This window comes from Nelumbo lutea, chromosome 5, assembly GCF_056320005.1.
Source record: "Nelumbo lutea isolate HS-2025 chromosome 5, American lotus-T2T, whole genome shotgun sequence".
NCBI lineage: Eukaryota > Viridiplantae > Streptophyta > Magnoliopsida > Proteales > Nelumbonaceae > Nelumbo > Nelumbo lutea.
This window is the reverse complement of record NC_142688.1, coordinates 37365949-37367199: the sequence shown is the minus strand read 5'-3', so window position 1 is coordinate 37367199 and position 1251 is coordinate 37365949. Positions and strand designations below refer to the sequence as shown.

At 42.5% G+C, this 1251-nt stretch overlaps 1 protein-coding gene across 1 annotated transcript; it reads left to right on the top strand.

Moving 5' to 3' along the window:
* Positions 1-477, top strand: LOC148851765 (uncharacterized). Its single transcript, XM_088945705.1, has one exon. The coding sequence runs from the start codon at positions 1-3 to the stop codon at positions 475-477; it is 477 nt and encodes a 158-aa protein (XP_088801831.1).
* Positions 478-1251: the final 774 nt, after the last annotated feature.

Here is a 1251-nt window from a genome sequence, read left to right as displayed (position 1 = left end):
ATGGAAGAACTAATGGGGACAGTGAACTCACGATTAGAATTGTCAGAAGAAGGGTCCGTCAATAGGAATCGGGGACCGCATGGACAAGGTGGTGCTAGGTACGCAAGTGGAATGGTGGTTCCTAAGCTTGCAAAGCTTGATTTTCCTCGCTATGATGGCTCGGAAGATCCAACTCTATGGATTTGCCGTGCAGAACAATTCTTTGAATTTCAAGGGACATCATTGGAAGAACAAGTCAAATTAGCAGCCTATCACTTAGAGAAAGATGCTCAATTGTGGTACCAGCGAGGCAAAAACCAAGGACACTTGGTTACTTGGGAAGGAATGAAGGCGGGATTACTAGAGAGGTTTGCTGTGACCGAATATGAAGATTTCTTTGGAGACCTATGCAAGCTTAAGCAGATGGGGACTGTTTCAGATTACCAAACTCTGTTTGAGAGACTTCTAGCACAAGCTGGTACTTTGATAGATAAATAAGAAGCTGAGTGTTTTATTAGTAGACTAAAAGATGGGCTAAGGGCTGATGTGAGAGTCCAAAACCCTCAAAATCTGTCCGCTGCAATTGGGTTAGCACGTACCTATGAATTCAAGGCCCAGGAAGTGAGGCGCTCCATTAACACAACATTCCTTTCTTCAGTTCGCAACTCCAACAACCAATGGAATAATTCAAACCCGAATGGTTCTAAAAGCACCAATTCAGAAAGGATTTTACCAATCCGAAAATTATCTCCAACCGAACTCCAAAAGCGGCGAGAACAAGGGTTGTGCTACAATTGTGATGAAAAGTATACCATGGGTCATAAATGCAAGAAAATATTCTTCATTGAATTAGAAGAAGATGATGAAGGAACCACAGAAGAAGAGTATGTAGAAGAGACACCGGCTATCTCTTTACATGCCTTGGCTGGGGTTCAATCCCCACAAACCATGCGGGGCCACTCACAAATTGGTAAGACACCATTAACAATTTTAATTGATTCTGGTTCCACTCACAATTTTTTGCATCATAAATTTGCCAAAATCAGCGGACTCAAGCCGGAAAGAAGCTACTTGCTTAACGTGGTGGTCGCTAATGGGGAAAGGTTGTCAAGTCTGGTAAGTTGTAATGGAGTAAAACTATCCTTGCAAGGCATTCCAATTGAGGTAGATTTTTTCTTGCTTCCTTTAGAAGGTTGTGATGCTGTTCTAGGAGTGCAGTGGTTGGGTACTCTTGGCCCAATATGAGATTTTGGAAGGATGCAAATGCAATTC